Raw genomic sequence first — 27,274 nt, forward strand, 5'->3', positions numbered from 1 at the left:
TTACCATGAGGGTAGGAAGGCACTGGAATAGGTTGCCTAGGGAGGTTGTGGAAACTCCATCCCTGAAGGTGTTCAAGGCCAGGCTGGATGAGGCTTGTGCAGCCTGGTCTAGTATGAGGTGTCCCTGCTCATAGCATGGAGGTTGGAACCTGATGATCTTTAAGGTCCCTTCCAACCTTCACCATTCTGCCATCAATTATTATCAGAACCCCAGGGAAGAAGGTCAGGTGAGAATTTAGCCCACCTGTTCCTGTGGAGAAAGCAATGATGGTGCATTGATGCTACATATATCAAAACCTTTAGGGATCCCAGCAGCAAAGGACTGAGTATCTCCCTATGAAATGACAGGAAAACTTGCATGGTTGGAGGGAAAACAGCAAAACCAAAAGCAGAAGAAGCCCAGCAGGTGACCAACCTCACTGTCCAGTGACAGATGTTCCCATCCTTTGCTCGTGTCCTGACAGGCTGCAATTTGTCACGTACACTGAAGTCAATCCATCCTGCACACAGTGTCTGGTCCTTCCTGGTGAACAGAGGAACTAGGCTATGCACGGATCCTGGGCTGGATAAGGAGTAATGCCACGGAGCTCCGTATTGTTTCCTGGAAGCTGACAAAAGGGGTTGATGCTAATAACTGTCAGCGCGTGCATATAAAAACAGTAGTTGTTGGGGTGGTTTTTTTTTTTTATTCTTCTGTGGGTTGTCTTTTTTTTCATTGTTAATAGAGGGAGTGTTGCTCATGAGGTCCTCTACTGACGATCACAAGTGAGTCGGAGAAGCGAGGGGTTTGACGGTGAGGGAGATTGTCCTTGTTTGGGTCCTCTGCCCTCGTGTGCTACCTGACCTTCTGCAGCTCCTGTCTCAGCCAGGAGGGCAGGGGCTGCCCCAGCCTGTGCAGCAGCTTGGACAGCTCCACGTTGTGGTCTCTGTAGTAGCTCGACAGAAACGCTCGAGACTGAGAAGGGTGAGGGGGAAAAAAACAAACCAAACAAACAGTCAAAGGAGGAAACCCACCCCATGGCAGGTTGCAGCATGTGCTCCCACCTGCTCCTAGAGAGGGGCTCTTACAAGGGGGTAATTAACCTCCTGTTATTCAAAGCTCATTACAAGTTTCTAATTTATAGAAATATTAAGACAGTGAAAATATTAACAATAAAAATTACGCCAGCATGTTTATTTTAGGAGCCAAATACAGAGTCAATACTGAAAAATGTTAGCTGGAATCTCTGGAAAGCCCTTACCTCTTGGTCCATTGGTGGGTATTTTCGACCTTTGCTTTTTCCCAGGCACTTTGTTTTCCCTCCTTCCAATAACTGGCACCAAAAGCCTTTCTGAGGGTCAAACCTATAGAAGATTGTATTTTTTGAAAGACCTCGCTCCAGCAAAGTCTCCCAGCTACTCAGGCATCAGTGTTAGCCAAACATGATTGCTGCACACATCTCTCTAGATGACTGAAATACTGAGGACAGAGTGGGAAAGACCTTTCCTTTTTTGTGAATGCTTGGGAGATTTATTTTTTCTACAAATTTGCATTGGGAGTGGCTGCAGGCAGGATATTTTTCCCATTGTGCTTTACCTACACTAGGGAATTTTTATTCTACTTGTCCAGCATATAAAGAACAAGTTTTAAGTGTGGAGGTGGGGTGGAGGTTGGAACTAGATGGTCTTGAAGGTCCCCCCAACCAAAACTATTCTGTGATTCTAAGATCTATCAGATGCAAGTCAAGGTCCTGAGCCTCAGTCTCAAAGATCACAGTCCTACTCCAGGCTGTGACACCTATTTTATTGTCTCATTTTGGTCAGAGATTTTCTTCATGTCAAACTGCTCTGTGTATCCCTGCAGGATGCAAGTGTTTTGATCCACTGACACTTGAACAAAGAATGTTTTGTTGAAAAAATTACTAATTTGCTCTTTTTCCTGAAATCAGAGACTCTGTATTCTCAAGGACAGTATTGGCTGACCTCAAGGAAAGCTCTCTCCATATGGCCAACTGGAGATGATGCTGTTGTAGGTCAGCACTGTCAAGGTGCAAGGGGTTAAAAGGGGCAAGTGGATCTATTTGCTGACTGCAACAGGCAGGAGTCTCAATCCCTTAGTCTATTTGTACAGAAAAGTGTGTGGTGATGAAAAAATGAGAAACATAAGACTGAAATGTTTTATGGTGATTTTTGAGTGAAATAAGCAGTGTTGAGCCCTACTGATAAGTTCTGTTTGTTAATAATTTAACTGCACCTGAGAAGTTGGGCTTGCCATATCATTAGATCTAAATACAATTTTCATTCCAAAGGTGGCACTGTAGCATGAGCACTGTCTTAGCAGTCTTATCTGAAATACAGAATTTGATTTTGATGCCTAAAATTCAAAGACAAAGGCATTTTAGGTGACGGCATTAAACCATGTCCTGACTAAAGAATGAAAAATATGTAGCTTTAAGTTTGGAATTTATTGCTGTGGGACTAGAAGCATGCATAAAGCATTGGAAAGGTTCACATTTCTGCTATTCAGCAGATGTTTGAAAAGGATGAATTATAAGGGGCGGAAACATGGATTTAATTAGTTACAGACTGTCTTTTTGCCCTGGGTCTATCCACAGGACATGGGTGCACCTGCAATTTGCTGTTCTACGTAAGTGAACTGATTTCCAGAGAAGGGTGAACCTTCTTCACGGGTTTTTTTTTCCTTGCCCAGCACATCATTGCAGGCTTGACCCTTATTTCATAAGTCATCTCAATAGCTGTATCAATTAAAAATAAATAAATCATTGATTAAATGGATATATCGATGATAGATTCATTTCTACTTTTAGCCTGTTCCATCTGCTCATTGCACAGTGAAGCACTTTAGCTGGCTTGCACTAATTTCCCAAGAGAAGCAGCAATAGAGTGTGGTGGGTAAAAGGAAAACTGCCAGACTGTGCCCCAAACAATATATCTGCCTCAGAAGGAGCATATTGAACATTAATAAGAGAATGTGTGAGTTTGGGTAGGGGAAAAGAGGGTAAGAGAGCTTGGACTGAATTCGACCCATTGTGTTCAGGTATTATGAAACTCTCGGGACTCCTGAAAACATAATTGGGCACAATGGAAGTATTTATTTAAAAATAGTGATAGCCTTAAGGCTGAAGTTACAAGTGATCTTTTTTAAGCAGTCAGCAGAAACCTTTCCTCCAGGCCCAGTTGTAATTTGTAACTGTAATTGCAAAGGAAGCCTGCAGGAGATGCAGAGTTGAACCTGGATGCCCATATCACCTCCCCCCCACAACCTCTCAGTAAGTCAATACATGATGCTAGAGATGGAGAGGGTCTGTCTGCACCCAGACCTGCACTAATCGTGGTTTTGAGCTTTATTCCTTCATGCAAAAATCTCTGAGGTTTGCATTATGTTGAGCAATCCCTCCAGAGGAGTTGTGTTGCTCTTTTTGTTGCTGCCTGCTGAGAACAAAGAAGGGAACCACTGGTCCATGCTACCCCAGACCGTGAGTCACCTGAGGATGCAGGACATGAAATACATCTTCCTAGCAGTCAGTGGAGCTTTGGTAGGGCCATCTGTGATTAAAATGAGAGGTCTTTTGTAACTTCAGTCCCCTGCATCCTAGGTTTCTGTTAATTCAGCTCAGATACTTAAAAAAATTAAGCCCTTGGTCACTCCCAGTGAAATGAGTCAGTGAGGGAGAGATGGGAAATATCTCTTCAGTGTCAGAGTGAACACTTCATGAAGACCATTAGCTAGTTTCCCTCTCCTGGCAGTTTGTCCGAGGATCCCAATGTCTTTCTATTGATGGCATTATGTGTAAAAGCCTTGCAGTATTAATTTATTTTGCCCCTTGCTTTCCACTACTCTAATAAAAAGTGCAAGTCATAGACTTGTATAATAGTTTGGGTTAGAAAGGACCTTTGAAGGTCATCTAGGCCAACCACCCTGCAATGAGCAGGGACATCTTCAATTACATCAGGTTGCTCAGAGCCCTGACCAACCTGACCTTGAATGTTTCCAGGGATGGGGCATCTGCCACCTCTCTGGGCAACCTGGGCCAGTATTTCACCACCCTCACTGTAAAAAATTACTGCCTTATACCTTATCATAAACTAGGTCCTCTTTCACAGCATCTGTAAGAAGTGATGACCTAGCTGTTCATCTCTGGCTCTGACATCTCTTGTGCATCTCTGCTGTACCCTTTGCTCCAGGTGCCCAAGCCCTGTCCATGTCTCCCTCTCCTCTCTTCCCATGGCTCTGATTAGTACCTTTAATCAGCCTGGGATGATTTTACTCTCCTGTAAGACAGTCATGTCATTACTCAGGGTGATGAACTTGTTGCTCACTAGTGTGTGCAGGACTGGGTCCTTAGGCTGTTTTGTGACAACTTTAAAAATGTGTGGCATGCACTTATTAGGCAGTAATGACTAGGACTGATCCTATACAATCTTTTTTTACTTTGACAGTCCTACCATAAAGCAAGAACATGGTTTAATGCCTTTTTCTCTTCCATCTTAATTCCATGCAGACGTGTCTGCTTCCACAGCACATTTGCATTCTTGATGCCTCTAAACAGTGATTGCATAATTTTACAGATCTGTTTACAAGCCATTTTTCCTCTCCAAATATGAGAAGCCAATTTTTTTTTTTTTTTTTTTTACAGTGTGTGATTCCACTGACTTTCATTTAGCTCCAGAAAGGAAGATATATGTATGTGGGTGTGTAGCTTTGAAAACTGAGCAGAAGGCACTGCAGCTGTGCAGCAGCAGTTGTTCAAACATCAGTAGTTCAGCTGTGTGTTCCAACTCCTTCTCTATTTCATCCGCTTTGGAAACCAATGACTGACAAAAATTGCCTTCTGAAATCCAAAATTTTTCCTCTAGAAAAAAAAAGAGTTTGGCATAGCAACATTCTGAAGGCTCAAAGAGGAACGAGCAGGCAGCTCTCACTTCAGACATGTTATATAAATAAGCACAACCCTCCCAGCAGAGGAAACATTGAAGAATAATTGTAAGCAGAGCAGAGGCGGTGTGGGGTAGCTGGAAAGTCTGTGGTCCCATTTTCCTGGTACCAGCCTGCATGGGCTGTGGGAATGAGGAAAGGCTCTGCCTCACCTTGCCCATGTGGTGTTCTGTGTGTCGTGCATGGTAGAGTTTTGCATGTGGAAACCTGTGCAACCATGGAATTAAATTAGGGAATGCACTGTCTGTGTGCAAGTTAAGGGGAAACTGGACAGCTGTTAAATGGGACTCTAAGAAACCCCCAAGCTTTGCAAAATTATTATTGTTGTAATGTGCTTTTTGTTTGTTTGTAATCAATGATCTTGGTAGGAGGGGATGTACACCAGGATCCCATAGGGTATATGATAAAGGAACAGACTCACGTGAGAGCTTCAGAGTAGTTATAATGAGGAGAAACTCCGAGGAACTTCTGCACTTCATCCATCACAGCAGCTGGGTCACTTCTTAGCTGCTGTCCATCAATAATAAGCAACTGTAGGGATAAACATGCAAGCTATTTAGAAACAAGCCCTTGATTAACAAAAGAACACTATTTCCCTTTTGTGACAACATGGATTTAAATTCGCATGTGACTTGGTGTGGTGGTAACAACAATCACGTGGATTAACTTCTTTTTAGGTTTACTTTTGACTTTGCTGTGTTGAATTTGGACAGGTGGGCACTGGGTAACTCTGTGAGTGCACGTTGTTAAAATTCAAGAGTTAAATATCACAAGCCAAACCTGAGCCTCAGAGAATTCTGAGAAAAAGAGATAAGGAAGGAATGTAAAAATACTGTTGAGGTTTCCAATGCTTCCATAGAAAATCTGGCATGGAATAAGAAGAAGAAAAAAAAGTGTATGTATATCTTAGGATTAAAGGAACTATAAAATTACATGTTCAAAACTGCTATTTTTTGGCAATTTATGTGAGGCTTACCACCAGCCTACCAACCCTATAGGACTGCAAAAATGTTTAGCAAAGGGGCTTTTTTTGTTTGTTTTGTTTTCAATTAAAGATTGATGTGATGCAAAGGTACATTGACCTCCACAAGCAAATCTTAAGACAATGTATCAAAAGTCTAATGGTGTACCAAGCAGCATTACTAATAACTATTCTGGGCAGACGTGTTTTATATTTATTGGGAAGGCTTATTATGAATTATTAAGATTTTGAGTGCCCAGGCCTAGTGAACGCACATTACCGAGTGCCCATTAGTAAGCACCAGGAGTGCACTCTCTGTATGCACCTTATTAAGAATGAGTGCATTTTGTTGTGGGTCTTGTAAAATTAATCACCATAACTATGAAACATGAGCTGTTACCGGTTTTACAAGAAATGTGCCAACGTGCCCCTGAATGTTTAATAAGAGAGGGCTGCGCTATGGCAGGAGGAGAGAAATCTTCCTGAGAGGGGGAGCAGAGGTAACAGGGCACAGGATGCTTGTTGCCCTTTGCATGCTCCAAATTTGCCAGGACAGCCCCTTTTTTTTTGTGGAGGAGTAAGGTGGGATGTGGTGGCTGATGAGGAGACGTGCACTGTGTGCTCCTAGGGAAACAGCCCTCAGGAGCTGCGAGCTCAGCTGCTCCTGGCATCACTCCTTCCCCATTTACAGAAGAGTAGAAAGGCCAGAGATGAAAGCAGAAAGTAAATGACTAACTGAAACTTTCTCCTTTCTCCTGGAAATGGGATTGACCTGTTTCTCTTCTTCGGAGCACAGCTGAGACTGTATAAAAAGAAAAGTGAGGACTGCAAAAAGACAGAGCTTCTATTGCCTTTTGTTTTACCAGGTCCCTGATTAAATGGGCAACACTACCTGCTTTCAGCACAGTTCTGTCCCACATAGAGCCATCTCTGGAGATATTTGTTCATTATGCTTGCTCATTAAACAGCTTCCTACAACTTTTTCTTACAGCAGGTAGGCACATGAACTGAACTGTGGACCACATCCCCAGGTAAGCAGTGCCCATGCACCTATTTTGTAAAGCCAAACTGTTTACTGTAGTTTTATATCTGGAAGCAACTTTTGGGTTTTTTTTTAGTAGTGGGAATATTCTTTAGGTCTTAAGTGTTTACACAAAATTTTCAGGGGAAAGATCATAAAAGACAAGTCAATAAAACATCTGAAGAAGAATGGGGCAAAAGAAGGGATTTCTGCTCTAACTCTGAGAATTCTGTATCAGGATCTAACAAATGTGAAAATTTCTATGAAAGGGAGTGAGTGGGAAGTGAAATGAATTTTCTTTTTAGAAAAAGCATTTTCTAAATTAATTTGTCAGACCTTCCCACAATGTCTCATGCTGCAGCTGCTTGTTTTCTGGGGCCCAGGAGCCTTGACAACCTTGGCTGATCCTGGAAGGAAATCCCAAAGTCCCCCACCAAGCCCCCATGGGCACAGTTCATAGCATTCTCCAGTTGCCTTTTTTTCCATCAGAAGACAGAAAAATCAACACACTTCGGCCAAATATCTTGATCTTATCAAATCTGCATTTCCTAACAGCTAAGAGTTCCAGCGGGAAATATCCCGTCACCTCCAATGATGAGGCCATACTCATTTGGGGGATTTTCTGAGAGTGGATGAGCTTGGTGACCCAACAGGTGGGAAGTTACCTGTGAGGGGGGGTAATGCATTAACCACCTTTCGATGTGGACAGCGTACCAGCCGGGTGTCAGGCATCTCTTCTGGAGAGCCCTGATCTCCGAGGGAGCCCAGGGGCTGGACGTGATGACTTCATAAAAATTGAATTTCAGGGCAGCAGGGTCTTCATGGGATCGCTGGTGCTAACAGGAGATGTTGAGACAAGTATCACAAGGATGCTGTGGGTGAAACCATAAACCTCCCAAGAGCTTCTCAGCTCCCCACCCAGAGCCACTTCTGCTGTGTAGGAGCAAGGAGGGGAAGGAAGCAGGATGGGGCCACCGTTCAGTCAAGGTCCCTCCTGGCACAGGCAGGAGGGGAGATGGAAAGCCAAAGTAGGCATAATTTTTTTTACTGCTTTGCATCTCTCAGTTGTAATTGTGCAAATGAGCCTTTTAAAAAGGTGTCAACTGCAGCCCTCAGCCAGGTTTTCTTCCTTGCAGAACTGATAACAGTGTCAGAAATGGTGTATTTTTTGCTTATTGCAACACTGCACATTATTAATAAGTGTCTGTTTTAGCACAGCTTTTAGTATATCCTTTATCTGTGTGATTGCACCATAATTTACATGCATGCTTAAACATCTCTTTAAAAATAGGGTGGTTTTTTTTAAATAATGCAGACTTTCTTGTGCAAAGGTCAGTAAAAGGCAAGGAAGAGCATCCTAGAGTTTCCTCAGAAAATCAACAGACTTTCTTTCATTTCCAAGGAAAAAACAGCTCTCCAGACACAGCTCTTTTTAACTCCTTGGAAACTTTAGAATATACTGCATACATTTGTACACCACCACATACTGCTCAGCTCACATGCTGGAGGATGGGGTGAGGTACCACATCTCAGCATCAAGAGCTCTGATTTCCTAGCTCGGCCATGCTCATTTTCCCCTGTGTATCTCCCTGGCCAAGGAGCACCACTTTTCCTCCATGCCTTGTCAGCTGTAATTGAGATGAAACTGTTTGTTTACAGCTGGTGGCAGCTCTGTGCTGAGAAGTTTCATCATTTATGGCACTGGTGTCACAGGTGCCAACTGCAAAAGCTGGAATGCAGCATCCTTCCACTTCTACACGGTGCAAATGCTTTGCAATAAATCCCAGTCTTGCTCAAGGACACAAATTCCCACTGATGTTGGCCATCATTCCCCTGCCTTTGATTTCACTGCCTGTTTCTTGAAGGCAAGGACCATACCTGGTACCAGGAATACGCCCGATCGGATGGGTCAATGAGGATGGTGATGATCTTGGCCTTGGGGATGAGGGAAGCAGCTCGCTTAGGAGCTTCCTCAGAATGGAAATAGTTGGCACTTTTCTCAAAGAGGAGGTCAGTGGTGATATTGGAAGGAGTGGGGAAGAAATCCATGTACCTGGGAGGTGAAGAAACTTGTTAGAATTAGATGTATCACTAAAGGGTCATATCCCTGAGCTTCCCACTTCATGGTAGGTGAAAAGGTGAATTTTCAGACATAATCCTCAAGAAACAAAATTGAATTTCTGAGCTCACTTCAGAGCTGGAATAGAGGGAAACACATCTTGGCTCTTAGATGGTGCTGGTAATAGCTAAAGCCTCTATGAAGGCAGGTAATTAAGTTTTGCTTTGATGGATAGGAATTTTGCTAAAAAGTTCAATGTCAAAGAGAGATCTTTCACCAGTCTGAAGTGAGTTCCATTTTAGCTAGAGAAAAAAAAAATAAATTGAAAAAGCTTCAAGATGTCAACCTTTTAATTTTAACACTGTTGAAATATCTTATTTTGAATCTGACAAATCTTTTATTTTAGACCTTTTCAGAATGCAAGATTTGAAATTTGGCTTCAAATGGTCTCTTCCACTTAAAATTGATTGGAAGTGAAAGTAAGTAAAACAGAAGGTTCGATCAAAAGGGTGAAGAATTTGAACAAAGCAAAAGGTGAAATAGTTTCAGGAACTTTTGGTCCCTTTAGTTTTGATGGGCACTCCAGGATCTTCCAGCTTTGGTGAGACTAACTGGTTTTTGTGTCCTTTCTATGGAAACACAGTGTGTGGGGCCTCATGCTGCACACAGGACCCTGCTGATTTTGAACCTCCCAGCCAGTTTTGGTGAAGCATGGCTGAAGAGGTCTCCAAGAGGCCTCCTCTACATGTTGTTTGCAGAGGAGAGAACCTCCCCTCACTGCTCCTTGTCCTCTGAGTGGGTTACACCACATACTCTGTGCTAGCCACAGGTGTTCTCCTTTACATGGTATGGAAAAGCAAACACCAAGCTTTTCTTTCCCTTTATCTTTCATGGCACCTTGAACTGAGAAGCTGGTCTCACAGCTGCTGTTTCCAGTCAGCCTCCTTTGCTCTGCATGCTCTCCATGCCCTATGTGGGCAAGGAAGAAGGGCTCCAAGATCAATCTCTTTCTGGGTAGTGTGATGTTTGTCCTACATTTCAGTTTCCACACAAAGGCGGGAACTGCTGTTCCCTGTGGAAATGAGTGCCTGACAAAAATGCTCTTCTTAAGCAAATATAATAAAGGCAATATTTAAAATTGTGCTAGGAATGCCAACAGAAATGCTTTACAGTGTCTTGGGTTGTTGTTTTCTTTTCAAATTGAACCTTAATTTATGAAAAGCTACTTTTGAATAAACAGACTATAATTCAGTCTAGGTGCAGTTATGAAAAGGCAGAGATGCCATTCAGCATGAAGACAGACATCATAGCTGAGCTGGCTCTTGGATTCATTTGTGAAAGAAATAAGAAAATTGTTAATGCAAGATCTAAACAAAATGAAAGACTTGATTAAATGTCATTACAAATTAGTTTCTTTTTCTACCTGATAACACCAAGTGTAACAAATTCATCCTGTAATTATGTGGATGTCATACATGCTTCTGTAATTGTTCCACTGTGATTTACCACGTATTAATAATGAACACTTCTCCTTTTGTTGTTATTTTCCTTACCAGTCAACTCCCTTGTGATAGTTGTTTCCGTTGAAGAACTGAACTTCCTCAAAAGTTTTTGGACTGGGGAGATTACTGATAATGGAAGGATGCATCAGGAGAAACAAATAAAGCGCTGTTGTTCCTACGGCAACAAAAAGAGATGCTCGTGTCACGGAAAGAGAAGGGAAACACAAACTCTTTTGACTTTATGTATTCAAGACAGGACTTTAAATCAACGCACGCTGAGAATATACAGGAAAATTAAATTACCTTGTTGGAAGAAAGTTGCCTATTGATGAAAGGCCTGTGTAAGCAGAAGGGGCTTTCAGAGAGAAGAGGAAGACATGCAGACTTCTCTGCTCATGGAACTTTTCCCGTTTGCAACCTCTGAATTCTGCTTCCGGGTGCAAGCAAGGAACTGCTGCTGGTGCCATTGCTTGCTTGGCTGTGTATTTCACCAGGGAGGGAGTCTGGCCTGAACACCTTTGTTTTCAAACTATTCACATTGCACAAAACTTTTCCAAAGCACTAATTGTGGGATTATGCTTTTGCTGCTCCCAGAACTCCACTTTTGCTTCTCTGTGTTTTTCTGGGGGTCTGCTATTGAGGAACTGATTGTCTATTTCAGTGCTAACAAACCCATATGTAAGAAGGATGTTTTAAAATCCCTGTAACTGTGCTTCATTATTTGCTTGACAAAAACAACTGGAAATGATATATGGTGGTAAATGAAAATGTTGGGAATGTCTCTTTACACTTGGTCTTCCTCAATGACTTAATGCTATGCAAGCTATCAGTGGACTATGAATCAAGACCTGCTGTGTCTCTGTCACAGAATTTCTGTGTTACCTTAGATTACTCATTTATTTCACTGCTTTGGCATCCACTTTCTGTAATATATCTACAACAGCAATAGCACCTTGGGAATGGGAGTATCTGGGTTAATTCAAATAATGCCCTGAGACCCTCAGAGGCCTGCAAGGAAGATGCATGGATTGTCAATTAGGGTCTCAGACAATGTTGAAATAACTTGTCAAATAACTTATTAACAATCTTAACATAGGGAAGCTTGACAGCATGGGGTTGTTTATGATGAATGGATGCAATTTTAGTCTACAAACAGTTGTCCCTTTGTGTTGGCAGTGAAGGATTTATTATCCAAGTCCCCTAGGAACTGGGAGTTCACCATCCCTGTAGCAGCGAGTTGGCTTCAGTTTCCAGGACACAAATGCAGAGGCACAGAATTTGGGCACTAGCTTCAGTTACAAATTCATTACTTCTTACCTGTTTTCTGAGGTCCTATAATGAGAAATTTGGGTAGGTGGTCACAGGTCTTGTCTCTGGACCAAATATCTCTGTGTCGTTTATCATCACACGGATTCTGAAGAAGAAAAGGCAGGTGTGTACATCATGCTGGGGTTATCCTGAATGTTTGCCTGCCCTTCAGTCTCAATGTTACACACTAATGCCAGAGCCATGCACTGAGTAGTCAAACCCCACATTTCCTCCTCCGAGTTTACTCCTGCCAGATACTGAGCACTCTGGTATGGATCCATGGAAGCGTTCAGGCACACAGGGACCCACCTCCTGGGTATCCTTCCAGACCAATCCTTCCTGGGGTCACAGTGAAGTCAGTAATGCTGCTCAGTTGTGCAAATCCCAGAAGGATTGGTGTCAAAACCTACACTCTGTGACACTGCTGCATTTCCATCTCTCTGTTAGTGAGAGTCATTTCATAAACTCAGAGGGGTCCATAGGCACATAGGTAGGCACAGATGTGGTCCCTTTGACTAAAATTCAATGTGTATCTAATGGTTTTGCATGACTGAGGATTACATTCAGTCATTAGGAAAAAAAAAAAAAAGAAAAGAAGAAAAAAAATGTAAAACATTGATTTAATCAAGTTTTCATTTGAGGTTAAAATGGAAACCTCTGTTAGAATAGTTTCAAGGCATTACTTAAAATAGTTTCAGATGCATAGGACTTACTGCCAATTTTTATTTACACAAAAATCCAAAAGGAGGGGCAAAATAGAAATGTGGGATATTATTAATCCCTTTATCTTTCTACTACTTCTGAATTCAAAATAAAAGCGTTTGAATAAAAGATCCCACAGAATGGGTTGGGACTGACTGCTCTTTAAGGCAGTTTTTCTATAGTTGCTGCTTTTGCCTGTTATTGGCTGCTAATAGAAGATACAGTTTGCTAGTGAATACAGTTAATAAAAGATAATGGACAAAATCATTAATTGATGTGAATCACAGCAGCTCCACTAAACTCAATAGAAATATTATAGATTTACACTGCTTTTGCATCTGGGCTGAAGAAATAGGAAAAAGTTCTGCTCCTTTTCAAGGAGTCCAAACAACTTTGTAAGCCCAAAACAACTGCCCAGGTCTCCATGGTGTCACACTGGACTTCTGCAGGCACAGCTCAAAGCACAGCATGGCACATCCTATTTGGAATAAGAGAAGAGCCAGAGTTCTGCCCTCCCTTTTCCTGGCTGCTTCATGGAAGGGGAAACCCTCCTTGTAGCTGCAGTCATCCCATGTTAGTGATTCCCCATGAAGGGGTGCAATGAATTGGCATCGTTTGGCTCTGTCTGGCTGCTGCAGGCATCTTACTGATACTGTAACACCATTAGTTCATGCAAAGTGGTGCATCAGCAAAATGCCAGCCAGGAGGGATGGGGAGGGAAGCTTTCTCTCACCTAAATGGCAATTTGGTGCTTTCACCCCTGATGTGGGGGGAGTGGAAATGAATCCATTGCCAATCAAAAGCAGTGGTCTCTCAAGAAAATTGACATCATCTAAGAAGGCACGCAGGAAGAAGTCACATATCTAAATGTGAAGTGAGATTTTACATAGATTTATATAAAAATAAGTTTATATATATATATATTATATATGCTCCATATATATATGTAATTTTTTTATAGGAAGATATTCTCATTTCAACCAGCAGGTTGTCACTGGAGGAAGAAGGGGATGAGGATGTGGCGTTACCTGCCAAAGCGGGTCCGTCTGCTCCGGGAAGAGCTCGAAGTACTTCTGAGCCAGCTGAACTGGGGGCAGTGTCTGCAGCCTCAGGTTAGTTGAGCTCTTAACAAAGTTGGCCAGGTTGGCAAAGGTGTATAAGCCCAGGCGGTCGTTCCCATAATTAGACAAATGTGTCATGAAGATGCTGATCTGGGAGGCAAGAGACAGCTTTCAGTGGCAGGACAGCAGGAGACGGCAGCGGCTGGCTGGGAGGGCAGGCACAGGAGCTCCCAGGAGCTTTACCAAACCCTGTCTCTCCCAACCCAAAACCAAAAGAAGACAAAAAAAATGTTAAACTGGCTGCACTTCCTAGCCCCTCTGTGAGGGTCAAATCTCCAAACTTGTCACATATGGGCTATTTCTTTAAAATGCCTTATCTGAAGGGACACATCACTTGCCAGGCAGCTGGGGACTGGCATTCAGGAGATGCTTTCAGAGATATGTTTTGTAAACTCTTCTGCTTTGATTGATTTTACAAACATAAACATTGTTTCATGGATGCCTCCTCTTTACTCCACTGTTCCTTATGCCTGGGCAGGCATCCAGGAGGTGCTGCTGTTCGCCCCTAGATTTGGAGTCCCTGGCACACGGGTCCCTCTGAGGCAGTCGAGTCTCTGCTCCTCAGATGTGTAGGCAAAGCTTAATTTCAAGGCTGCTATTTATGGAATTAGCTAGAAGATCTGATTAGTACACGGTCTCCTCTGAGTGCAGGGCTGACTAGTTTGTTTTGAATGGCATGGCTGTGAGTAGGTAAGTTTTGAAATACAAAAATGTCAAGCCTTGGTGAAGGATGATATCTCAGCTAAATATCACTGTCAGTGGTTTCACCTTTAAGCCAGTATCACTTCTGCCTTTTTATCAGCCTTAATTTCTCCTCTACATGGCCTCCACTCTGTAGAACTCATGATTTCTTTCAGAGGGATAAAGAGAATTTGTAAGAATAATGTAAAGGGTATATTTCCCTATAATTTCTTTATATGACGTGATCAAATGCAGCTTCATGGCTACAAAGGGCTGGTTTATCTGTAGGTTGTCATTATTTCATTTTATGAAGGTGCCATCAAACTGAAGGTTGTTACTTGCCTGTTCTACTCAGTATATTGGCCTAAGGTAGGGTACACAGTGACAGTTGAATTTAATTACAGTGTTATCAAGAAATAACATGATAGTGGTAATTGAACAGTGTATATTTTTCCTCCTTTTCAGCACCACCTCTGAGGTCACCATCAGTAATATGCAACAGAGTCCAGAAAGGACAAATTACCTAATGTGGTCACAGCAATCGAGCAGAGCAGCATGTCAGGCAATGCACTTCTTCATGACACCAGGCTTCAAGGAGGCCTTGACATGAAGGAAAAAACTGAGGTGTCATGTTGGTTACAGCAAACTCCAGAATATGGTGGTGGGAAGTTTAGGGGTTTGCTGTCCTGCCAGAATGCAGGAAACTTCTGGAAAAGCAAAATAAAGCCTTGGCTTTGTGAAGCCCATGGACAACAATCCATCCACTTTCAGGGTGGACTGGGTTCAGGAAAGGGACACAGGCTCAGCACTCTGTCTCCTAGCCTTTTTGTGCCTGGTTTTGGGTAGGTGGCTGGTTTGTAAAGCCTTGGGAGGACTTGGGCTCCTGAAGACAGGCATGAGCAACAGGCAGTCTGCTCGCCACTGGTGTTATCCCCATTACCTGCAGGTCTGCAGGCAGGGTCAGGGTATAAACGATGCAGATTTGGGGGTCTGGAGCTCCTGACTCTGAAGAAATCAGTCATCAGCATGGAGGACACCTACTTACAGGTGGCTTGCTTTGCAGGTTGATATCTATTTCCAGGTGAGAGTCTTCTGGGGTGACTCAGTAACAGCACAGATGGGAGTGTGGGTGTGAGCTTATAAAGTGATGTGCAGGCAGTAGAGAGGTGGTGTGTGCATCTTCTTCCTTGGGAGCTGCAGCAGGAAACCTGGCTCTCTAGCACCCTGGGTGCAGGCTCAGGTCAGTGAATCATTTGGTTTTGTTTTTTTTCCCGTGTCTTGAGAGAAGCTGGATGTAGTTTGAGTGATGTTTTGCACAACCCAGACATGGGGGGGGGGCGATGTTCAGGCTGCAACTCTTTGAAGCCTGAAGTGTGTGTTGGATATACTGGAGATGTCAAGGTGTCTGCTGCCCTTGCTGGGGGTTGGCTTTGGCTGGCAAAGCTGGTAGGGTGTCCTGGTACCCTGGTCCCTGAGTTAGAGGTCTGGAAACATGTATCTCAGCTGAGTGGCAACCAGGCTCCTCAGCAGCTGATGGGAAGTGCTGAGTCCCACATCTTGGGACCTTCACTCCTTAAATGGCTGCAGAATGTGTCAGGAAGGTTGTTATCAGTGATTCACTTGGCTCTGTCCTGCTGACTCTGAAGAGCTTTCCAAAACAAACCTCTGCTTCCTCCTGAAGTTTGCCCTTCAGTGTGTTGCTGCTTTGCTGTCCCAGGCTCAAGCTCTAGCAGAGGGAAGTGCTGCGGACAAAAATACTGGGTCTGTAGCACACCCGGCTGTCCTGACTTTCAAAATAACCACAGAATAAAAAGCCACAAGCTTCCCACTTTAGCCTGAAGTGTGTGTTGGATATACTGGAGATGTCAAGGTGTCTGCTGCCCTTGCTGGGGGTTGGCTTTGGCTGGCAAAGCTGGTAGGGTGTCCTGGTACCCTGGTCCCTGAGTTAGAGGTCTGGAAACATGTATCTCAGCTGAGTGGCAACCAGGCTCCTCAGCAGCTGATGGGAAGTGCTGAGTCCCACATCTTGGGACCTTCACTCCTTAAATGGCTGCAGAATGTGTCAGGAAGGTTGTTATCAGTGATTCACTTGGCTCTGTCCTGCTGACTCTGAAGAGCTTTCCAAAACAAACCTCTGCTTCCTCCTGAAGTTTGCCCTTCAGTGTGTTGCTGCTTTGCTGTCCCAGGCTCAAGCTCTAGCAGAGGGAAGTGCTGCGGACAAAAATACTGGGTCTGTAGCACACCCGGCTGTCCTGACTTTCAAAATAACCACAGAATAAAAAGCCACAAGCTTCCCACTTTCACATCTTGCTCTGCCAACGTGGTGCTTCTTTCAGCATCAGCCCACAATGTTTAAAAACATGTCCATTAGTTTGTTAAATTATTTATGAGGCTTTTAGTACTGCTGTAAGGTGAAGGTGGATGGGGCTTAGGAGAAGGTGTCCCTTATGACCCATCTGTGGTGTGTTTGCACTGTGCCTGATTTATTCCACCAAAGGGAATTTATTATTTGCTTTTATTCTGTTTGGAGCCTCTGTTGAGCAACGATGTACAAGATCTTTATTTCTGTTGGGCTGACTTTCTGGAGTCCAGTACCAATATGTTTTCTGATGGAAAGTGTTTGATATATAACTGGAATGAGCACTAAAGTTGCCCTGAAGTTTGTGTGTGTCCACGTGTAGTGTCCCAGAAACTTATAGACAAGCTAATGAATCTTCTTCTTTGGGTTTTCAGTCTACTGTCCTTCTCCCCCAAAAAAAATCCCCAGTACAAACATACTGGGTCTAGTTCAGAGTTCAGCTCCTTAAAATGTGCCAAGTGTTTCCTGGAAACTTTTAAAGTGATGAAAAGAAAAACACTTGTAGGAAATGTTGCTAGAGGATATCATCTTGTCTCCAAAGTGTTGTTTGAGAAAAGCTAAAAGGTCTATCCATGACATTTAATATTATTGCAGCTATTTAATATTATTGCAGAAAATGAAGTATGCAAGTAAATCTACTTGCTCTTTTTGCTTTTTTTTTATGGTTGAGTTTGAACAAGATTATTATTATTTTTTTTTAATGTAGAAAGCTACTTATAAGAGGTGGATCATAGCTTATTTTAGGAGTTTTATTGGGCTGCAGTCCGATCCAACTGATCAGTCTTTATGGAGTCAAAAGGTCTTGGAAATCTCTCTTGACTTCTTTTGTTCCTCTGATCTTTTTTGAAGTGAAAAGAACACAAAATACGGTGCATTATACATGGGATAAAACCAGGGCTGATTCTTTGCTGTCTACGTCCAAATCAGTTGAGACAAAGGGAGATGGGTGTTAACTGTTCATCTTTATGGCATGGATGGATGCAGAAGTTAGTTTACATGCCAATGTGTCAATCCATAGCAAATGGAATAGTCTAGAGATGTGCTGAGGTGGCATGAGGCTGGCGCTGGGATACATGATGCTGTGGCATCTGGTTTGGTGGACCCAAAAATGGTTTTGGAGCAAAGGCAGGGCCTTGCTTGCATAATTCCCATGACAAACAGGGAGCTACAGCACACAGGCTGTATCTGCATCAATAGTCAACAGGTTTACGTGTTACTTCAGTGCTGGTCAAGTTCCCCTGCTGGTACCAGAGCTCTCTGCAGGACAGCAGGGGTCAAACGATGCTGCAGTTCATACTGATGTGCTATCTTGTTGACTGTGGTGATTTCTCTGTCCTTCTGCCACTGTGATCACTCATATTTTGAGAGGCACAAAGGGGAAAGAATGCTAAAGGTGTAGGTAGGAAACCTTTCTTTTTACTTTCTTTGTTTCCGCCATCCATCCTCCGATCCCCTTGCTGCCTCCCTCTCATACCCAGTAATAAGTCAAAACCACTTTCTCTTTTATGCACCCAAGGTTGTTTTGTTAAAGAAACATTATTTTTAGTGAATTTTTTTAACCCCTCATTTTATTTTAAGAAACATCTACAGATTTTAGCTGTGGCTTTCCAAGACTTGCACAGATAAGGAGAACTGAGCTTTACATTTTGCGGGTGACAAAACTGAAGCACAGAAGCATGATCTGGTTTGCAAAGAATGAATCCCCTGCAAGAAGGTCTTATTTCTATCTATATTAAATGGGAATTAATGGAGAGCTGTGGCCTACAGACTGTGGAAAATCTGATTTGGCTATTGTAATAGGCTTTTTTTCTCCTGGTTTCTCTTGCCTGTTCTGTATTGACATTGCAGAGATGTCCACGGTGCTCTGTGATTTCTCTGTCGAAAAGAAAGGTGGGAGGAGAACTGTGGTCCTAAATTTCTCAGGCCACCTGTGCAGTTAATATGCATTAATATGCCATTCTGGGAGATAAATCACATTATTTCCATTAGACTGGGTGGGAAGGGGAAAAGAAAGGGTATTTTACACTTCCTTCACTTGACAGAACCCAGCAGAAGGTGTATCCTGCATCTGGCCATTTACCAGCTCCTCTGCTCCTAAGCCGTTATATTTGGTGAGTGACTTATTAACAGACTTGAACTGATCACAACTATGACAGGAGATTGCCTATAAATGAATGGCAGCACCATCACAGCATTTTACTCTCTGGTTCTTGTTTCCAGGGTTATTTAAACATTAGTTATATCCAGAAATTATAGTTATACAGCCTGTTTTTTATATGTCATCTTAGTATGTACATGCTTGTGTTTATATGAATAAAATGATATCTAGATTATCTAGTAGAGAAAAATAAAGGGCTTGTTTCAAAATTGTTAGAATATAAACCATGGTAGATCTGCTTCAGGTGCCTCAAGCCTGTGCTCTGTTCTCAGAGCTGGTGCACTTGCATATCTATTAATGCAGAATATAGAGATTTATTTCCTACCTGTCTCTGGAGAGCACTACCTGTCTCTGGAGAGCACTGGTTGTTTACTGGGAGGTTGACCCCAGAGGACTGCAAACCACTGTAGCTGTGGACAGAGCTTTAATGAGAACTTCACAAGAAGTGTTGAACTCTAAGTGGGATTTTCAGACTGGGTGACCCACACTGTGCTAGCAGTGGCCAGGCAGCTATGGAGATCCCATCAGCATGCTTAGCTATGCTTTCAGGGGCTAAAATTCCTTATGAAATTGCCACTTACTGGTGTACCTGGCCCGTTTCAAGGACTTGGAATTGAATATTGGCTGATAGCTTTCTGATGGTATTTGAGTCTATGCCTATCCATTGATCTAGCACTTGAAATGAAAAATCTATTACAAAACTTAGGTATAAATGTGCTCCACCCTACCCTCTCAGGCATTCACTAAGAAAATAGCATCAATGTTCCCTATGTGGCCTCTCCTCCTGCTTGTCCTTTGCTCTTTCCCATTGCTGGAAAGCCCAGGAACAGAGAATAGCCTCACATATGAATCCTGCTCTTCTAAAAGGAACTTGTTCACTGTCTTTAACAACTTTTCCCTTGCTTCTGCACCTCTTGAATAGAATTTGCAAGAAGGGAGGAATTAATGAAAGCAAAATAAGCCAGGGGTTGTGCAAAACAAAGATGAGTTGGGAAATATATGCTGCAGGCATCCTGCTCTCGTAGAAATGTGGTGGCATCTTTACTGCTCTTCTCTGCTCCTCTCTAGCATGAATGTTCCCCAGAAAAATGATTTTTGCTGTTCTTTTTCCACTGTGCTCTGAAAATGCTGTTCAGTTGCTCCAAGAGCCAACTCTCATAATTGGATCTAGATGGCAGGGTGCTGTATTTCTGGGTGTGTAAATGGGATGTCATGGCTGAGAAATGCAAAACTGTCAAGTGTCCATTTACTGATACCAAGTGGCTCTATGCAAGGCTGACCATAGAAATGCCTCTTTCACGTTCAAGTGTTTAATATATTTCACGTCCTGACAGCCTCCTATTATGGATTACAGATTTTTCTTGTACCTTATGAGCCAGAGCCCCATTCACTGATAATGAATCGCAGAACACTTGGGCCCTTAATGCAGCTGTTTGTGCAGCAGCACAAAAAAGAGGCTGGGAGGGAGATTTTTGTGTTGACAAAGCACTAATTTTAATAATGACAGATTGTTTCTCTAGAATTCAGCACTATTTGTATGCATGACCCTGCTGTTACTGAAGGGAAATAATTTATATGCCTGAAAATGGCTTTTTTTGTTGTTGTTTGTGTTTTTTACTTCTACACTATTTCCACTCTGCACATTTTTTTATATTTTAGTATTCTTGACAGGATAATAAAATATTTTCCAAACTTGATATCTTTAAAGAAAGCAACAAAGGCAGTGGTTGGAAAGAAACATTTTTGTCTTTGATTGAAGGGGGAAACAAAAACATTGAAGGGCGTTTTCTTTCCCATGCCCATGTTCCTGGCAGCTTCTGCATTCCCCCCAAAGTGTTCCCAGCGATGGGAGGGGAAGCTGCTGTCCATCAGAGGTGGTACGTGGCCTTGGGACAGCTATTGAAATGCTGTCATGGATCTGTGGTGTTTTGACATCCCCTATTCAAAGAGCAAAATGGTTTCTCATTTGCCCAGGAACGCTTTCCACTTTTCCATTATTTAGTTGGTATGATTACATGAATTCTTTATTATTGACAGAAAAATCCTGCGAGTTGTTCCTTTCCCTCTGAGAATCAAGTTGCTGTGTTTGATTTTTATTTTCTAATATGTACCCAAGCCTCACTGCTAAAATAAAGGTTAAGTCATGACCACATTCCAACAGAGCAACTGTTTTACATGTTATGTACATCTTTGCCACCCCTAATGCGTGGGATCCTGGATGAAAAAAGCTAGTTAGAAGGTTCCACTCAATTAGAGCTTTTGTTTGTTGGTTGTTTGTTGTGTTTTGTTTTGTTTTTTTAAAGCTTGCCATTTAAAAAGTGGGGTTTTTTCACTATTAGGGCATGCTTTCAGAGCCTGTTAAAAATTACTGCTGCTGTCGATGGCTTTATGCAATCGGTGCGTTGCTGCATTAGGGTGGAGAAACTAAATGGATTTTTATGCCTGTTCATTTGTCACACTTGCGTAAGTGATCAGCAGCACATCTAATTGTGGCTAAAGTTTAATGAATTCTGCACAAATGCAACCAGTTACATCTGTGGGCCCCATGAATACTTTGCAGAAGTCGAGAGCAATTAAATTCCTCCTGTTCTAAGCAAATGTTTGCATTTGTAAGTGAAATTCATGATACAGAGATTTGTTTTGTTGCCATCTGTGTTTTCTCATTGAAAGGACTTTCTTAGATTATGAATTTCCTCTTAAAGAAAATAATTAATAAATCTCTTCAGTTCAGACTCAAGAATAAACTTGACTTCAAATTACACAAATGAACCAGATGAAAACTGATTTGGGTGCTATTGTCTTAAGTCAGATTTGTGCACTAACAGTTTCTGACAGAATAATAAAAGTGTAATCACAGGAACAGCTCTGAGGAGCCTCAGCTGGTTATGGCCTGCTGTTTTCAAAGATGATCACAGGAGTCTGTGTAAGCAGATAGCCATCAATAACCCATTTTGTTGACAATAGATGTTGCATGCTCCTCATTAACTTCTGTCAAGCCACTACAAAAAACTTGTTGAGGCCGTCAGTCTCTTCAGTCATAATCCTCTGCAGATAAAAATCCACTCAACCTCAATTCTTTTGTGCCAATGAATAATGTGAGTATACCTTGGCATGGGTTTAGGATACCAAATCACATCCCGCTCTGACTGCATCTACAGAAATCCCAAAGCTTTCTCTGTTACCTCACTGAAATATTGATAGCTCTTCTTGCTGTTCTTAATGCCACCAAATGTTACAGCAGGCCTGGCCTGGCCTGAGCCAGGGGGCAAATGACCACCACAAGCCAGTGTTAGTCCAAGGTCCTCTGCAGCACCTTTTAATGGTGCCTTGTGTTTGTCACAGCTTGGCCAAATAGCTCTAAGTGAGACACCGTGCCTCTTCTGTATACAGAGGTATTGTAACATGTTTGGGCTTGGGTCTGTGGGAATAGCAAGAAGGACATGGAGATGCTGGAGTGAATCCAGAGAAGGGCAACAAAGCTGGAGAAGGTTCTGGAACACAAATCTTATGAGGAGTGGCTGAGGGAACTGGAATTGTTTAGCCTGGAAAAAAGGAGGCTGAGGGGAGACCTTATCGCTCTCTATGATCACCTGAAAGGAGGTTCCAGTGAGGTTGGTACCTTCTCTCAAGTAACTAGTGTTAGCACAACAGGAAAAGGCCCCAAGTTGTGCCAGAGGAGGTTTAGGTTGGATATTAGGAAAAATGTATTCCCTGAGAGAGTTGTCAGGCACTGGAACAGCTTGCTCAGAGCAATGGTGGAGTCACCTTCCCTGGAGGTATTTAAAAGATGTGTAGATGTGGTGCCGAGGGTCATGGTCAGTGATGGACTTGGCAGTGCTGGGTTAGAGGTTGGACTCGTGCTCTTACGGGTCTTTTCCAACCTCAATGATTCCATGGAAATATGTTACTCTAAAATAGGGTTCCTAAGACCCAAGAAAGAACAGATACACCAACTAGGAGGGGGAGCACTTACAAGAAATATTAGGGCACTGGCCTCTATAGGACCAGTGCCCCAGATTGGCTGATCCTTGGCATTGCATCATTGTCCTGTCTTTCAGGTCCAGGAAAGTGATGGATCTAAACCTCTCCATGAGGTTGACAGGCTTTGCTGCTTTTGTCCTCACTAAGTTTTCCCACTGCTTGGCCTTATTTCCAGGGCAGGGTCAGCTTCTCTCTTATTTGTGCATGACTGTTCCTGGAGGCCTGCTGTCTAATTAAATAACAACATGTTTTAGTGGCATGGAGATATTACAGGTAATCCAGCAGGGATCACTTTTTAGTGTAGACTAAATATCTTTGCAGCAAAACTAAAAACTCTTCCAGAATTTCCAAAATATCTTAAGGGGCCTCTTGTGTGAGTGGAAAATAGTAAAAAAGAATTCCTCCTGTTTGACTTTTATTTTAATGGACAGAAACAGCTTGCTTGTTACTTAGAAGAAATCTAAATAGGACACTTATGTTTTTAAGCAGCATTTAACCTTGGTTATGCAGACCACAGAGGATACGATGAGGTACAATTAGGAGAGAGTTTGCTGTAAGTATGTGGTACCTGCAGGGCAATGGTCCCTGGGTGAGAGGGAGGAGACTCTGCTGCTCAGAATCAGTGCAAACAGCTAGACAGTGTTCAAGCAGGGCAGCCAGCAGGGGCTGGGCTGCCAAATAGCTCATAACAGAGGTAATAAATATTGATGAATGCTGCATTTGAGCCAAGGCTTGTGCTCAACTCTAGTCTCTCTGTGTACACACCCCAGGGCACCTGGGAATGCTCTGTCAAATACCTCTCACCTGCAATGACCTGGGGCTCATTTTTGTCATCTCACAGCTTGGAGGTACCCCCTGAGTACTCTGGCAATTTCTAGGGGTGACAATATTTCTAGGCAGGACAAAACTAGTCCTGAAGCAAATGTGGACTTGAAGACTGGGGGACTGACCACCCCTCTGGCTCCTGGTGTTAAACCCTGTGGAGAAAGGGCAGGATTTCACCCATCACCATTCAACACAAGAGGCTAAGGAGCAAGCTGCTCTGTTTGCTTCAAGAGGGCTTCAGTAAGTTCTGCAGCAGCCTGACCTGATGCCCGTGTTCCTTTTAGCTGGGCCTTGAGTCATTTTTCTTTCTCTTTACCCTTCCAATCAAGGAGTTACACTGCAATCCTCTGAGCCAGCTGAACTTTGGGAGAAATGTGCTCACCAAACTGCTGAGGGATAATAATGGTCAAAATTATTATTGGTTTGGAAAAGCATCCATAAATTGGCATTTGAGACATTTCTTGTTACAGATTTGCTTAAATATGATCTGGTTCTAACTGTTTTGGATGACAGAATGAATTCTGTCTGTTTTCATTAACATGGCACTGTATAGGCTCCACATAGAGGAATGTGAGGTCCCTCAGAGCAATACTGACATTCCCTGTGGAAATTACTGCCCAGGACCCTGCACGGCACACAGAGATGTAGAACAACTGTAAATCATCCCATTTAAACTGAGCCCTCTTATAAACACTGAATAAGAATTTTCACCAGAATGCTTTCTTTCAAACTGCAAAGAAAAATGCCAGACAAGTTGATATAGATTGGAGATGCAGGAAATTCATCATTTTTTTAAAGTAATTGTTCTACTGTCATGTTGCTATTCTAGCAGTTTTATGAAGAGCTGACTGCTCTGCATTACAGAGTATTCATAAATGATGATTAATTAAACCATTTCGGTGGCCTACTCTGAGCAAACAAACCCCAGATTTAATTTAATTCTCCACTCTTGGTTTCAGGAGAAAAAAATACAGCATTTTCAGTTCACTAGACGATGTAATATTCTCAAATCAGCCACTTTCCAATTAATTTTGAGTGGCGAACACAGCAAGGAAATTTTGTTCTTGTCCATTTACTTCTATTAAGAATCCATTTTCAATAATCACAGAATTCTGTGTCAGCTCATTTTTACCTGAAAGGCAAAACACCTGACATCTTAACAAATTGTTGTATGGTGTGTGTTTGAAGGTAACAGATTCTTTTTCTCTTTACCCAATAACCCTCTTGTTGACACACAGTCATTTGTTACTATTTCTGCCATCACCTAACTTGCAGGGAAGTAATTCTGATAAAGTACCAAAACTCATGGTGTGGAGTATCAGCTTTCATAAAGAAGGAAAATGTCATGACAGAAAGGAGATGTGTTATTCTTGAAGTGTTTTCTTCATGCTCGGAGTTTCCAGCTAATTAGTTTCTAAATATGCTGCTGAAGGGTTGAGTTTCTACAGGGTGTTTTTCTCTCTTGTGGTCTGTATTTCCTCAGCTCTTTGCAGCTGAGGTAGCCATGTGGGATGAGGGGAAAAAAAGAATGGTTTACAAAGGGGATAAAAAGATTCCAAAGCCTGAGCAAGGCTGGAGTGGTTTTAATCATACAGCTGCAGTTGGAAGATAAAAGTGGCTTCAACTTTCAGGTTTGTGTTATATTTTTATCGTGTTATCAGTGGTTGCAGGACTTTTAGTTGCAAAAGGAAGTATCTCTAGGGAGAGAAGTGATGGTGCTGTAGATACAGGCGCTTTGGTACTGTGCTGTCTCTCAATACAAATATATGCTGGTTGTGTTGAACCTTAATATGTGCTGTGGCAGGAGGAAAACAGAAGCGTTTATGATGCTGAGCATGTGTAGGATGGAAGTACTTTTCTGAATAAAGAAGAGATGCACCCTCCTCCTCAGCCAGAAGCTAATGGTGTTCACTTTCACGTGGTAAAACATTTCTTCACATAGTCCTGGCAGGTTAATGGGCCCCTGTACAAAGAAGAATAAGGCCCAACTCTTTTTTGTTGTTTGTTTTTTTTTGTTTGTTTGATTTGATAAGTTTGTGACCATTAAATCAAATTCTGACATAGCTGGTTAATAACTAAACTCCCTTTTAATTTGGTAGAACAAACACACCCTTCTTCTTGAATTGGAGAGGGACATGCCTGTCCCTCTAGGAATTAGCCTGCTAATTATGGCTCAACAATATTGACAGTTTTGCAATCGAGAGGTCACTTGCTTTCTTTTTTCCCTCTTCCTGAAACATGTTGAGATGTTCCTGTTCACAGGGCCCTTAGTAGAACTGCATTATGAATTACTTTTGGATTGCAGCATATTTCCTACAATGCCCAAGGTTATTTTTTATTCTTTCTACAGCAATGCTCAGAGAAGCAAAGCAAATAATAATAAAAAAAAATTAACACTCAAGATGTTTCATAATAACACTCCCAAATCCCCTGTGGAAGGTATAAATTAACCCCTCTCTGCATTTACTTTTAATATTCTGAAGCAATAACGTGTGATTCTCATCTGCTTGTGATGGGTGAGAGCAGGAAACAGGAGTAAAATGTTCAAAGGATGGGACATGCGGGACATACAGAATCTAGATCTAACAGACTGGAAATGAACAATAACCCTTTAGTTACACTGAGGTTTAAAAAAATGTAAATGCATTTCAGTGGCCTTCAAAATGAAAAGGGTCCCGTGACACTTACAAAGATTTTGCTGGTCTCTGCAATGTGTAGACACACCTCATTCCAAAGTTAGAATAACAATGTACCTTGTTATGGACTGTCTGTAGCTTCTCCTGAGTTGACTTACAAGTTACTTTTCAATCACAAGTCTGATTTCACTCTCAACAACCAGCTTCCCACAAAAGAAGCTGAAATTCATATGCCACATTTCATCTCAGGTTAAAGCTTCTTAGGGATGTTTAATTGAAGTAGGAAGAGGAGTTTAAAAAAAAAAAGTGTTTCAGCTTTGCCTTTTCTGCTACTGTTCTTTTTTTAACTTGAAAAATGAGTTGACCTATAAGTTGCAAATATGTCTTATTTCATTGGCTTTGCAGGCAAAAAAAGGTTGTGTGGGGTCTGCATGTCTCTCTAGATACTACGAGGTGATGCAGATATAAATTTAGAGTATAAAAATTATATATCTATATAAAAATAAAGTGCAGGAACAGCCTGTGCAAGCTTTTTATCATGAAACTATGAAAACGAGACAGTGGGAGAAGGGAAGAAAGGAAAAGGAAGAATGATCCCAGCCGAGTTAATGTGAGTAACAAGGAAGAAAAGCAAGGAAAAACAGGCAGAACATCTCTTGAATTAAGACACTGTATATATGAAACAGTCTGATCCTTGGTAGAGTTCTTAGATTTAACCACCTCTGTAGGAATACTTGAGCAACTCAGTTCAGGCTACAGAAAATCTCAATTCACTGTGTTGAGCTGTGACCAGGACAGACATGGGAATCTTAGACTCACAGAATCACAGATGGGTTTGTGTTGGAAGGGACCTTAAAGATCATCTTGTTCCAACCCCCTTCATGGGCAGAGACACCTCCCACTAGATCAGGTTGCTCCAAGCCCCAACCAACCTGACCTTGAACACTTCAAAGGATGGAGAAGCCACAACTTCCTGAGCAACTTCTGCCAGTGTCTCACCACCCTCACAGTGAAGACCTTCTAA

At 42.3% G+C, this 27,274-nt stretch overlaps 1 protein-coding gene across 1 annotated transcript in view; it reads right to left on the reverse strand.

Moving 5' to 3' along the window:
• Positions 1-737: 737 nt before the first annotated feature.
• NDST4 (N-deacetylase/N-sulfotransferase (heparan glucosaminyl) 4) overlaps positions 738-27,274 on the reverse strand; it is an 81,186-nt gene continuing 54,649 nt past the window's right edge. The window contains exons 6-13 of the mRNA XM_010002855.1: positions 13,518-13,700; positions 11,797-11,893; positions 10,531-10,654; positions 8,797-8,971; positions 7,584-7,754; positions 5,358-5,467; positions 1,242-1,344; positions 738-955 (exon numbers count right to left, since the gene is read on the reverse strand). Coding sequence (XP_010001157.1) covers positions 836-955; positions 1,242-1,344; positions 5,358-5,467; positions 7,584-7,754; positions 8,797-8,971; positions 10,531-10,654; positions 11,797-11,893; positions 13,518-13,700 — 1,083 coding nt within the window. The 3' untranslated portion in view covers positions 738-835. The remainder of the gene's footprint in view (positions 956-1,241; positions 1,345-5,357; positions 5,468-7,583; positions 7,755-8,796; positions 8,972-10,530; positions 10,655-11,796; positions 11,894-13,517; positions 13,701-27,274) is intronic.

Source organism: Chaetura pelagica, unplaced genomic scaffold (genome assembly GCF_000747805.2).
Source record: "Chaetura pelagica isolate M959 unplaced genomic scaffold, ChaPel_1.0 scaffold1098, whole genome shotgun sequence".
Taxonomy (NCBI): domain Eukaryota; kingdom Metazoa; phylum Chordata; class Aves; order Apodiformes; family Apodidae; genus Chaetura; species Chaetura pelagica.